Below are 12,957 nucleotides of genomic sequence, written 5' to 3' on the forward strand. Positions count from 1 at the left end.
TGGCTTTGGGCAAGTGTCTTCACCTTCTGTGAAAGTCTGAAAATTCTTATTTTTTAAAAACTTTTAATTGTGGTTCAAGTACTTTTCCACCTTTTCCTCCCATTCCGACCCACCCCTTCCAGTGCTCCCCACCTCCCTCCTCTTTCCACGCCCCCCCTTTTTTGTCCATGTGTCCTTTATACTTGTTCCTGCAAACCCTTCCCCTTTTCCCCTGAAATTCCCTCCCCTCTGGTCTTTTAAAAAAATTTTATTGTATTAGATAAAGTTTAAAAAGATACTTAACATCATAAGACCTTTGGGGGAAAAAGGAAATATATTGTGTGTTCATTTTGTGCCAGGCAGTATTCCTAATTCTTTCCCTGTGCTCGTCATTCACATCACCTGGTAGTCATTATTCTTCATTCCAGGTTAGAGTTGTACATAAAGACACAAGAAATTGTCTAGGTTGCCCAACATGGCAAAGTGAGGTGGCAGGGTAGAGCCTTGTTTGAATCTACCGGGCAGTCTACCGTGATGAGTCTCCTGACAACTTCAAGTGTAGGACCTCTTCAATCGCCTCTTAATGTCATCCATCGCTCAAAACACCCACCAGTGTGTCAATTAGTGTGGGGATTATATCTCCCAAAACCTGATTTAAAATGAATGCAGTGTACCCTTCCTTTGTTTCTCTGCCTTGAATAATAAAAAGTAGGCTCAGTGGGATGATAGCATTGTGGGTTTTGGTCATTGAAAATATATTTTAAAACTAAAATAGTAAGGTCCCATTTTGGGAATATAGAAAGGTGAGATAAAAGCCAGTCAGGTAGATGCAGCAGAACAAATGACAATTAAAACTTGAGAGTCATAAAACCAGTGGGATGAATGTTACCGATCAAAAAACAAAACAATTCACGGGGGCAGGCAGCCTGACGTTGAATAGAAACAGTTTCTCTACACACATTTAAAATACTAAACAATGAGACAAAAGGACTTTGCTGTTCTTCTCTTCATCAGAATAATGAGTGTGCTTCCCACCTTTCTCCTAGAAAGAGAGACAGAAAAGGGAGGGAGGGAGGGAGGGAGGGAGGGAGGGAGGGAGGGAAAAAGAAAGAGAGAGAAAGAGAAAGAAAGAAAAAGAAAGAGAGAGAGAAAGAAAAGAAAGAAGGAAAGAAAGAGAGAAAGAAAGAGAGAAAGAAAGAGAGAAAGAAAGAAAGAAAGAGAAAGAGAGAAAGAAAGAGAAAGAGAGAAAGAAAAGAAAGAAAAAGAGAGAAAGAAAAGAAAGAGAGAAAGAGAGAAAGAAAGAAAGAGAGAAAGAGAAAGAGAGAAAGAAAAAGAAAGAGAGAAAGAAAAGAAAGAAAAAGAGAGAAAGAAAAGAAGAAAGAAAGAAAGAAAAGAAGGAAGGAAGGAAGGAAGGAAGGAAGGAAGGAAGGAAGGAAGGAAGGAAGGAAGGAAGGAAGGAAGGAAGGAAGGAAGGAAGGAAGGAAGGAAGGAAGGAAGGAAGGAAGGAAGGAAGGAAGGAAGGAAGGAAGGAAGGAAGGAAGAAAGAAAGAAAGAAAGAAAGAAAGAAAGAAAGAAAGAAAGAAAGAAAGAAAGAAAGAAAGAAAGAAAGAAAGAAAAGAAAGACTAATATTTTGGCCTTCCCTGAATATAACAGAATTGCATAGATTAAGAGACATGGCTTCTGTCGGAGAGGTACAGCACCATCCCCACCAGGCGTGGCTTCACAGTGGGCTCTATGACATGGGGAAGTACCTCAAAGGGGTCCTGCCTGTGGCCTTATGTGGTAGGGCACAAACCCATAAGACCTACCATCCCCTTATTGTGTTTCTTAATACTCTTTATACTATTCGGAAATGAATTCACAGATATGAATTACATAGTTCACTAGTAAAACAGCATAATAACTATAACGTAAAGAACAAATCAAAGTAACTTGATTAGGTATTAAAACAGATACTCAGCATAGACTCAACAAGACAAAAACACTTCCCAAAATTTCCAAAATGCCCCTAAACCACTGGTGTAGGACAAAACGGGGGGTAATTTAACCTACTTTCAGTAAGGAATGAGAATGATCTTATAGACTGACAGCAGAAGATTGAGTACAATTTGATGAAAAAGCAGAGCTTAAATTGAGCTTTGAATGAACAGCAGAGACAAAGGAAAATTTTCCAAATAACAGGAATGTTTTTGTTTAAAGCAGAGAGAAATGTAAAAATCAACAACAGAACTGATCCTCAAGAGATCAAACATGCCTTAATGTGCAAGTTCCAACAAAAATGAGTAAGAAACTATTTCCTCTTTCCCCTGCTAAAAAAATCTAAAGTTCGGTAGATGGAAATACTAACAAAACTACTTTTTTCATAAAATAAATGTAACTAAAGTTTTCAAGTGAAATTTCCCAAAACCCTATGTCCCTTTCTCCACCACACTCCCGAAGGTCACCAAATTCATGGTAGAGTATCAGCTTTCACTGCAGAAAACAGGGCACTACATGCACGTCAAGTGGAAAACAAATGGAGACCCATCACTTGCTATCCTTTAAAATATTTCATGGTAAAATTAGCCATTAAAAAACAAATCAAAGGAAACAAGCCTTGAGATGTGCAAGTTCGGTACTAACATGGTTATTACACATCATGCAAAGTGATGTGTGCTCATTACGCCTCACTCTGCAAATTCTACCTGAAACAGATGTGTCTTAAAATAGGGAAAGTAACAGACCAGCCCATCTGAAGGGACTCCAATTTCAATATCTGTTAATTACTGAAAAGCCATTGTGAATACACACTACTTTGTTTCCTCATCTCCTCTGTTCTCTTTTCTCTCTCCTGCTTATCAGGGCATCTGAGTATCAGGAGGCAGGACCCAGAAATCACTTCTATTCCTCCATCCCCGACCCTTTCTCATGAGAAAGACCAGCAGCTCTTCTAACAATCAAAGCACGAAGGAAAGGCTACCCAACAACTAATTCAGTAGACTTTTATTGCTCTTTCAACTTCAGAAACATCTCCAAAAAATAGTTTTCTTCTAACAATTATAAAACAAATTTAAAAGGCAGGGTCATTCACATTATAGACGTGGTAGAGACTTGTACTTCATATAAATGAAAAATATCAGTTCTACATTTTAAATGTTTTAATTTACTTTGGATTTTATTACAAAAGAAAATATTATCATTATAATTATAAAAGTCATAAAAATTAGAATTATACTGTGAAATTATACCAAGCTATCAAATATTATATAAATGAACCATAAAATTCAATTTCTATTTATTTAAACATAGTAAACATTGGAAGATAACCCCCCTATATAGAAAAAAGAAACCTTTTATTATTAAAGCAACAAAAGAAAAGCCACAACACAAAAATCAATCAATGCACAGAAATCCGATTTTAAAAACAACTGGGGTTTAACAATTACTCTAAGTCAACTGTAGAAGTCACTAGGTGCTGATTAAATTAAACTTTTAAAATGATCTTTAGATGATTCCAAGTATATGTTTTCCTATTACTGATACTTATATTACCTTTTGAAAAGTTAAAGAAAAAAACCTTTAAACTGCCAAACTTTTAATTCTGAACTATTTTAAATTTTGAATGTCCCTAAAGTCTTGAAGTTTACTTTCTAAAAAATAAATAATTGTTGGACTAAACCAAAAGACATTTCCCATATCTGTACTGCACACAATAACGATGGTGTGATCTACATAAATAATACATTAAACATGTTTGAATTGCAATGTTATAAGCAATGGCTTGTACATCTGAAATCTGAGCACTTTAAACAGTATCACAGGTAAAGCTCTTGGGCACATTTACAGAACCAATGCACATGATATAATCCTTAAAAATACAGTAAGCTCTGGTATCATACCTCAGTTTCAGAAACCATTTTTTTACAGAATTTTGAGCCTATCCTTGAAAAAGGAAAAAAAGCTAGAAAGCTATTATATACATACATAAATTTTAAGTATGTGAAAGAAAAAGAAATGTTTTGGATGAAAAAAACTGAAGTTAATGTTAAGTGGTACAGACATCTCCATACCACATGCATTAGGACACAAACAAAGCTGTCCCACATGTGTTACAGAAGGCTTGGCAAATGTGAACATTGATACGCCACAGCTCTTTTAAACAACTTAGGAGGATGTGTGATTTGACAAATCATTTGCACACACACATCTGTTAGAATGACTGTGTGCTTCACCTGGCGTATCTAATATTATTAGAGAATGGACAGAATCATCCTTTTATCATAAGGAAGTTAGTCCATTGTTTGCTCAAAAGCTGCTATTTTAGAGTGAAATAGCATTCCAAAGGAAAAGTCCATTTCAGATGGTCTACATCAGTATTCATTGTGGTCTTTGTAAACAGACATCTACAAATAAATAAAATAGGGTGGAGAGAAGCCGATCCTGAGGTGGCCCTGGGGCCGGGCATTCAGTAGCACTGAGCTCCATCCTGGAAACCAAGGCATCTAAGAAAGTGCAGGGCTGTTGCTATGAATTTATGTTGTGAATAGAATATGTACAGGTTTAATTATTTTGCACCTTGAGGTAAATCAGTACACAGCAATTACTACTGCTCATTTCCACCCACGAGTATTTAAGGCAACATTTAAGAATCAATGTATGTAGTAAATTACACTTTTCACTGTCTTGCAATGAATGCTATCCATGATTGTTATTCAAAAACAGTGGAATAACAGCATAACTGTACAAAACAAGCAGTTAATTACTTCAACATGAGTTACCTTCGCTTTTCAGTGGAGTAGTCATATCAAATCATTTTGTATTACGTCAAGTAGTCAAAAGGAAATAGAAACCATGAAACAAATTAGAAATACACTACAAACATTTTGAGTGCAAAGTATTTTGCAAGTTGTGGTTTTTCTGGCACTGGACAATCACTATACATAATTAAATAAAATCACAGAAACACTATGATCCCAGGTAGTTTTCGGTTTAAATTTTAAAATCACTTTCTATAAAATAAGCAACTTTGTTAATAACCCTGTGATGTCCAGACATAAGGAAATTATGTGAGGAAATCCTCCTGTTCAGGTACATCAGGGGAGTTTACAAAATACAGCAGCAAATACTGGGGTCTTTGGAAATGATTCTGCTGTTGTGAATAAAAAGGAATCGCTTCAACGGAAGCTCAAAAACAATAACAAGCACCATGGGTAAAAACACTCTATTATCAATTGTCAATAGAGTCTCTTTTTTAGGCAGTACCAGATGATACCAGCTATCTTTTCTCCCTAGAAGTGGCCACATCTGCAACCTCCCATCTGAGGGACAAGTTTAAATCTGTTACTTAAATTAGAATCTGATCATGTGGTCTCAGATGGGGAAATTACACTAATTCTTAAGTATTTTAGAATAGATTAAAAACATTTAGAATCGCTACAATATCAGCTTTTGGCATTTCTCACACTCCTCTAGATCATTCTGCATACTTTTATACTTAAATTACAAATGATTCAAGGGAGCACTGTAATTTCATTAATATTTTCATCCTAATATTCATGTCACTATTTTCCATTATCTTGGTGGCTTCTCAATACTCGGCTCTTTTTTAGTAAACTAGCCTTTGGCCAAATTAGCTTCACAACCCCATTCATCCAGTCCTACAGGCTTAACAAGCACATTTATTTATTTAATGTGGTGCTAAGAGTATATTATAGATGACTAAAAAGATCTGCTGGCTAGAAGTTAAAGGCAGCCCAGAAAAGCAAAAACTAAGTAACAACTACACAAAACAGAAAGCCATCAATCTGAGCTATACATAAAATGTCTCAATTCCTTTTAAAATACAAATATGGCAGTGCTTTATATAAAGATGTAAAATCTGTCAACTGTTTCAGATAATAAACTGTAAATGCAAATGAGCACCAACTATTTACATTAATGATTTACTCTCTATCTGTTACCTTTTCAAATGTTTGTATAATACTTAAGCATCATATCCATTAAAATAAATAAAATATTTTAAAATCGAATCACAGATAACAATCTATTAAATATTATCTATACAACAGAAAGAACATTAACAGAAAACAAAACAGAAAGGTAATTCTTACTAGAATAAAGTAATACTGATCATACATTTAAGAGAATTCTGACTCCTGATTATTTAGTCATACTATTTGTAATAGAAAAAATAATCCAACACATTGAACCTGATACAAACTAAACTATATTTTAAGTAAAAGACAGCAAAGGCGGAGAACAGAGTTAGCATTCTGGGCTCTAATGAAGTGCAGAATTCAGAAAAAGTTTTCTGCAAAGGCAACCAAATTTACCGTAATTGGCATTGTATAGCTTCTAAAATTATGACTGCTGTGGGGGGTTAAATTATGTACCATCTGCAGTTTTACTCGTCTATCTGAATGGAAACTAAAATGTGGAGGTTTTAAGATTTAAAATAAATTTCTAAAACAAAAAGGGCAAAACTATAGTTCCTAACTAGAAAGTTTCCGCTGTTGTAGCTCTATAACGAAAAAGTTCCTACAGCTTGTGAAACAGGATGGACACCTACATAAATGAAACACACACACACACAGAGAAGCCACAACATGTTACCATCTACCCCACAGCACTGGCATCAAGACTCCCTGTTCTTCCCAAAAAAGCACTCATGGAAGTGACATAATATGTGAAAAACTTCAGTAACGCAAGTTAAAATCATATATGGACAAAGTATCTATCACTTAAGGTTGTTATGAATTGTCACTGATAAACAAATAGATTTAAACTACACTGAATACATTTCCCCACATCTTCCTATTGCAGAAAAGGAAAAAATTTTCAACAGCATAAATATTTGAAAAGTAAGAACCATGTACCTCACTCCTAAAAGGCCATTCCATTATATACACATTCCCCATGATGCCCCTAACAAATTTCAGACACTACTTTAAAAACCCTGTGGTCACACATAAATAGCATGACATACAATATTGTTATATATAGTGACATGAAATACACACATTATATATATGAATCTGTGTTTGTGTGTGTATATATAATTCCTCTTGGTTCAATCCTATAATGAAGTTTCAGCATCCATATATTTCTTTGTGGCTTCATCTTCAATATTTATTTTCACACTCACAGGTTTTTCAGGGCTATTAAAAACAAAGAATGAGAATAAATGATTTTTGAAATGAACATATTAAATTCTAAACATGGCCAAAAATAAGTATTCATAATATGCCCTTCAGATAACTATTGATAATAATATAAATGTTCTGATATTATCATTTTACTGCTTTCTTTTCCTATCAGTAAACTTAATTGGAAAGGCAAATCCTAAAATTCTTAGTTTTTGAGGAGATTTTTCTCACTGAAGTTCATGTTTTTCTTACAACTGAGAAATTTTCTTCAACTGGTTAGTTTATGATAATGTTTGATTCATTAGTTTTACTTAATACATGAATAGTTATAGCCCCAGACTCTTACTTCACTGACAATTCCATTAAAAATCAATCTTTATTAATATAGGTAAGTATCAAATAAATTTCCTAAAAATATAACAAATTTATAACCTTTCCCCAAATTTGGTTCACAAATAAGAACAAAACATATATTATATTTTTGAAAGTTAATATCAAATACAATAATTCCATGCATATGGATTTAATTGACTTAACGTAGCCCATGAATATCTGAGCTTTGAAAATTTTTGATGTATAAAAACACACCATGCCTTGCTGCCTTCTACAAATAAAACTGAAGCAAAAATCCCCCCAAAATTTTTCTGTTAAACAACATAACCCAAACACTCTCCTTCTTCCCATTTGATTTTGAATTGGCAGACAACCTAAATGAGACACAGAAGTATAAGAATCCTATAACATTATTGTAAGATAGGTAGCAGAGCTATAGCAACAATCTGGACCAGGGGTGCTAAGGAAGTACAAAATTAGGAGTAAGAGTACTTAGTGAAATTCTGGCTGCATGGAATAACCCAAAACGACAAAGACATAAACTTAAAAAACTTTGAGATCTAAGACAGAAGTGAATAAAGGAAACGAGTTAGAAATTAGAACTCAAGAAATGATAATATTAAAAAAATGATAGAGATTAAGTAGGAGCAACTTTCTAAAAGGAGGTGGGGAAAGAATAAGAAAAACCTAGTCAAAATTATCATCAAAAGATGGTGGCCAGAAAGACAGTAGGTAAACAGAAACAGCTACGTGACTGCTTGCCTGGAAAAGTTTGCACCTGATGCCCAAGCAGAGTATATTGACCCTCCACATAGTTTCGGGAACAAAGTATACACGAAATAAGTATTTGTTTAAAAGGAATGACTGAGTACCCAACAAGATTCTACCTCATTTCCCTAGAGACCTAAGGGATTAAAGTGCTAATAATTAACGCATTAGAATCCCTGAGGTTCAGGTCTTGACATAAAAAAAAAAGTCACATAACAAGAAACAGGTTAAAGGGGTTATGAAAGGGGTGATATACGGGACCATCATAATACTGAATGACCTTTATATCATGGATTACATTTCTGCCAAATATCTCCAACAAACATTTACCTCAACGAAAGAAATTGTAGGCTAAAACAAAACAAAAAAAAAATCATGTTTTTCTTGGACCCTCAGAGAGTATGACTGAGGTAGGGAGTCCAGTTACAGAATTTACTTAATCCCTAGCAATTATCTTTCTTTATATGGTTTCTGATCTTTTTTTCTATTCCCAGCTTTCATAGGTACATATTCATCTTTATTAAAAAATAGCTCACATTTTTCCAAATAGAAAACAATAAATTAAAAAACATAAAACAATCACTATCTGCATCTGATTCCAGTATCCAGAAAAATAATAGATAAGCAAATGAAAAAAAGGAAAAGAAAAAGGAAAAAAGTTGGTGTTAAGTAAGGAGAACATAAATTATGCAAATTAGGTTAAATGTACTGGTTTTATTGAACAGCTATCCATAAGCAAATTGAAAATTGGCTACCTCGTGTTAGATCTGGTTACTTTGGCATTCTCAGTGTTCATGGAAAGTGCCTTCCACTGTGCAGTTTTGGCCATTTCATCTGATATATTAACAACTGAGGGATCAACACTGAAGAACAAACACACTTCTTGGTTAGTATTCAGTACTTGCAAAAGCATTAATAACGTCATTCTTATTACCTATATAATACTTGCTTTCATCAACTTAAAAGTGAGGAAACTCTTTGCCATGAAGGTAAACCAAGGTCTAGCAAGATACCAGAATGATGGAGGTCTGTTACAAGGTCTCATGAGGAAATGCATCTTTCTTTATAACCAAAACTAGGAGTAAGATTAATTGGTAATGATGCCCAAAGATGATCGCCTTGGCTGTAAGTATACTATTGAAATAACATAAAAGAATATATTAATGTGCTTTTGAAAATAATGCTGCCAAGTCAATTAGAAAACTTTTATAATCGACACAAACTTTGATCTCATTATAAATAACTATCCAAAGTAGAGAAGAAAAATTAAGGTTTTTGTTTTTAAAAAATACTTGTTATTTAAAGCTCTTAAAAACATTAAAAAGAATTACGTGAAAGATGACCCTTTAAAACTGAAAACCACTCTGAAATATTTCAATAGTTAATACAAAAAGAGGCTTATAAGTACTGATTTTTGCTGACATTCACATTTTTAGCATCGAAGCTTTAAATCAAATTAATCAAAAGAACAAAATACCGTATCTTTTCATTATAAGGAACAAATGTCTCTGTGTCTCATGAAATACCGCAAACATTACTTCAGGACCCCAAACCCAATGATGATGATGATATACATAAACCACTACGGACTCAAAGCTATCAGTCAGGAGTGATATGAAAGCACTATGAAGTTAATGGAAACATTTTCAAGCTCTCTTTCTTCATCAAAAAAAAAACAAAAACATTTCATGCAAAACAAACGACAACTACAAATGTCAGGTTAGATGTTATCAATGTGATGGCAGCTAGGTTAGGAATGACCAAACAGCAGTCATTTAGGAAGTGCTAGCTTCGCTGCATTCTTTAAATCCAAGCATCATTTAAAATTTAAGATGGAAAAAGTGTGACATGATTATTGTAGAGTCTCTGGGAATGGCTGCTTCCTAGGTCAGTTTTTTAAAGTGCACAAAATCTGAACACCCAAATCCACAGGGGCACAGCCACGCAACTTGGCACTGCCTACTCTGAGTAAATGTTGCTTTACTTACTTGCCAACTTCAAATGACTGAAGGGAAAAACTTCTGAATCACTTTTTAGCTTATAAATGTCCTCCCCTTTAGTCCTGGCTGGTGTAGCTCAGTGGATTGAGCGTGGGCTGTGAACCAAAGGGTTGCCGGTTCAATTCCCAGTCGGGGCACGTGCTTGTGTTGGGAGCCAGATCCCCAGTGTGGGCCAAGTCAGAGGCAACCACACATTGATATTTCTCTCCCTCTCTTTCTCCCTCCCTTCCCCTCTCTCTAAAAATAAATAAATCTTAAAAAGAAAAAAAAATGTCCTCCTTTAAGTAAGAACTTTCCCATTAATACACAATAAGACTTTTCTGAATCAAGTACACATGTTGTTTCCCCCTAAAACTAGATGGGAAAAAAGTTGTCTTGCATTGAAGAAATTATTTTCACATTTTATTGGGCCTTACGGTTTCTAAATGCTATCATATATTATCTCATTGATTCTCATGGCAAGTAATCCAAAGCTCGTTTAATATTTAAAATTCTGGCAGATAAACAGGCCAGCCAATTCCTGGAATCCTTGACGCTCAAATTTTATACAAAGCAGCATTAATCATGGTTCATGTCCTCACTTAAAAAATAAAAGCAAATAAATACACAACTACTCTTTTTGTTAAGTATCTGTGTTAAGTACAAACTCCCCTTGAGTCATCATATCTAACCACACTGAGAAAGTGCTAATGCAGGACCAATAGAAAGTGGTAAATAATCCCCACAGAGTTGTCAGTGTCACTAATAACCATCATGACAGTTCCCTAATTCTTTTTAAAAGTACGATACAACCAACAAAGTCAATATATTAATTCACCTAACAAACCTTTACAGAATCTAACCCTGCAGTTGGATCATTAAGATGTGGCATTTAAAGTGCATAAAGATTTGAAGGAACATGTTGAAAGGTGACATGGGACGATACCAATTTTAAAAATCAATAGTAAAATGCACAAAGGAAAACTACTTAATAAACTCATTTATCAAAACTCATCAACATGTACAAACACACGTGACCTCTGTCAAAACTATAAAGATTTGTTAAAAGTAAAGAAAGGCTGAAGCAAATTAATTAAATACCAACAAACATTTTTCATTGACTAGTCAGGGAAGAAACCTATATACTGATTTCTCTGTTATAAACAGCTAATCAGAAATGGAATAAATGTGTAGAAATAGGAATTAGAAGTGTACATTAATACTGCAGGGTCTTAATCTTTTAAAACTGCACAAAAATTCACATTTCCCAACCTCTACCGTTAGTACTTAAATTTAAAAACAAGCCACCAAGAGCATACATGACAAGTGCTATGAGAAACAATTATTTTTCCACAATATGAGCCTTCCCTGACGGTGGTCGGATCACACCTTCCCAAACTAGGAGAGTTCCCGAGCCTCCAAACTGAGCTGCACAGTGGAAGGTTGTTAGAAAACGGACTGCAGATGTTTGCTGCCCAGCCCAGCTGTACTACTGAGAGGATGGGAATATTCAGAGACTGGTGTATTGACCTTAAACTTCACTGAAACTGAGAGAGTGATGAAAAACAAGTACGTATTGTCTGCTTGGCCCTGAAATTTAAGGCTCTGGTTCAAGTCCAGCTTCTTCTTCACTCCTGCCTGTGACCTGCGAGGGGAAGGCACGGAAGTGCCTGATGCCCTCCTTTAGCTGATGCGCCGGATGTGGGTTTTGTTGCCCTTTAAAAATTAGATAGTACTATTCTAAGGAAGCATTACATAGCTTACTCATGCAGTTGACATGTATATAAAACACATCTTACAGGATAAAGTTATAACTCACCTATATTTTAGGGCCTTAACCGGAATTTGCAAGAGACTCCCCCCTTCAAATGGAAGGTGAACAGTTTCATCACCAGCTCGAAGCATCAGTTCAGCTTCCTTTGGAGAACGGACACACACAGAGATTACTTCCCCCAGAACACTTCACACCAACTTCTGCGTTACAAGTTAACGAGTAAGAACTAAACTTTTATTTTGTCAAAAGATGTTTACTTAAAAGTCATTCTGTCATTACGTATGACAGATTATTAAAATGCTGTTAAAATCAAAGTGTATCCTAAAGTGTGTATAAGGTTACATTAGATTATATAGAGTATGATGTACAATTACTCTGTACTACTTATATTTTCTTACCGCTTAATTGTACTGAGCAGAAATTAAATATACACATGATAAGTACTTTCCTAAAAAATATTTTTGTTTCAGTAGTATGGATGAGGCAGGTTGGTAAAATGGGTAAAAACCATGTCTGAGACAAGTGCCCTACCTGTCTCTCTGCCTCAGTGCCCTTTGTTGTAAACTGGGAATAAAAAAGGACTTACACTTTGTAACAGGAAGGTTCTCAGGATGTACTAAAGGAGTTGATTCCCATAAAGTGGACGTAACAGTGCCCGCTTCTTGGTATAAAATATTAACCAAGTGACTGGTGTAAATTTAAAATTCTTGTGTTGTTACCTCTTTCTCTTTTTTCTTTTTGTCATCTTCTTTCTTTTTCTTACTTTCTGGCATGAGATCATCAAGCCAACTAAGTTCTCTCTTTGTGAAACACAGATCCATGAGTTTACGTATGAAGACTAATGCAAGAACCTTGAAAAGTAGGAGACAGAATATTAAGTAACATCTAAAAACATATAAACTGTATCACCTAAAGACAGAAAAGTATCTATTAACCATAAATAAGCACTTTATATACTTTATTTTAATATGATTTCATGCACCATCTTATTTCACAGGA

At 34.8% G+C, this 12,957-nt stretch overlaps 1 protein-coding gene across 14 annotated transcripts in view; it reads right to left on the minus strand.

The window, feature by feature from the left end:
* Positions 1-2,946: 2,946 nt before the first annotated feature.
* The window catches only part of SLC4A7 (solute carrier family 4 member 7), a 96,807-nt gene continuing 86,796 nt past the window's right edge, over positions 2,947-12,957 (minus strand). For 8 of the 14 annotated variants that reach the window (XM_053669237.1, XM_053669239.1, XM_037135148.2 and 5 more), the window contains 4 exons: positions 12,678-12,809; positions 12,004-12,101; positions 8,961-9,068; positions 2,947-7,116 (listed from right to left, as the gene is read on the minus strand). In XM_053669237.1, the coding sequence (XP_053525212.1) occupies positions 7,035-7,116; positions 8,961-9,068; positions 12,004-12,101; positions 12,678-12,809 (420 nt within the window). In that variant the 3' untranslated portion in view covers positions 2,947-7,034. The remainder of the gene's footprint in view (positions 7,117-8,960; positions 9,069-12,003; positions 12,102-12,677; positions 12,810-12,957) is intronic. The other 6 variants (XM_053669242.1, XM_053669240.1, XM_053669245.1 and 3 more) reach the window with 1 other exon arrangement.

This window comes from Artibeus jamaicensis, unplaced genomic scaffold (genome assembly GCF_021234435.1).
Source record: "Artibeus jamaicensis isolate MK-2021 breed Jamaican fruit bat unplaced genomic scaffold, CSHL_Jam_final contig_519, whole genome shotgun sequence".
NCBI lineage: Eukaryota > Metazoa > Chordata > Mammalia > Chiroptera > Phyllostomidae > Artibeus > Artibeus jamaicensis.